The 824-nt window shown below is 63.2% G+C and overlaps 1 protein-coding gene across 1 annotated transcript in view; it reads right to left on the bottom strand.

The window, feature by feature from the left end:
- EFR3B (EFR3 homolog B (S. cerevisiae)) overlaps nucleotides 1-711 on the bottom strand; it is a gene marked incomplete at both ends in the record, with an annotated part of 7,060 nt that extends 6,349 nt beyond the window's left edge. The window contains one exon of the mRNA XM_008940997.1: nucleotides 397-711. Within this exon, the coding sequence (XP_008939245.1) occupies nucleotides 397-711 (315 nt within the window). The remainder of the gene's footprint in view (nucleotides 1-396) is intronic.
- Nucleotides 712-824: the final 113 nt, after the last annotated feature.

The following is an 824-nucleotide window of genomic DNA, read 5'->3' as shown; positions in this document are numbered from 1 at the left end:
AGCAACAATTCCTTACCCTGGAGTGTTGCCCAGGGCTGTGCCAGGCTCCCCAGGGCAGTGGTGGAGTCCCCACCCCTGGAGGGTTTCCCAAGCCGTGGAGATGTGGGGTGAGGGACACGGGGCAGTGGGGACCTGGCAGTGCTGAGGGGTGGTTGGACTCCAAGGTCTCTCTCCAGCAGAAGGATCCCAGGACTCCCTGACCCAGGGCACAGCTCTGCTGGGCTGGCAATGCCACCTGCTGACCCCCCAGCACTCAGCACCCTCCTTTCCCCAGCAGCACCTTTGGGGCGCGGGCAACTCGTCTCCCCCCAGGTACCCCTGCAGCTAAATCCCCTGGGCAGGGGGGCACGCAGGGGCACAGCCCTGGCCTGTGGCAGCCCCCAGGGGACATCCCACCGATGGTTTTGATGACAGCCTCCTGGAACATCCTCTCTTCATGCTCCTTGATGACCCCCGTGGTGGCGCCGGCGCCGCAGTCGTAGCTGCCGGTCAGGGCGTAGTCGATGCTGAGCCTCAGCTGCCTCAGCAGGGGGGTGAAAAGGGGCAAGAGAGGACACCCAGGGGGGGATGTCAGTGGAGGACAGCAGTGGTTTGACCCCAGGGAGGTGGGGGGTGGAGTTTCTCTCAGGTTAAGGAGGTTGATGAGTCCCAGCGCCCCAGGAACAGGTTGGGAAAGAGACACGCTGGGAGTTTTAGCCCCCAGCAGGTTCCCTGGTCAGGATAGGAGGGAAATGTCCTTCCAGGAGCATCATGAGAAGGTGAAGATGAGGCAGCACGTGCTCAGGTGGGCAAGAAGACCACCAGCAGCCTGGCTTGGGTCAGCA

Source organism: Merops nubicus, unplaced genomic scaffold (genome assembly GCF_000691845.1).
Source record: "Merops nubicus isolate BGI_N331 unplaced genomic scaffold, ASM69184v1 scaffold25175, whole genome shotgun sequence".
NCBI classification, from domain to species: Eukaryota; Metazoa; Chordata; class Aves; order Coraciiformes; family Meropidae; genus Merops; species Merops nubicus.
The sequence above is the reverse complement of the archived record's forward strand: the minus strand, read 5'-3'. Positions and strand labels throughout refer to the sequence as shown.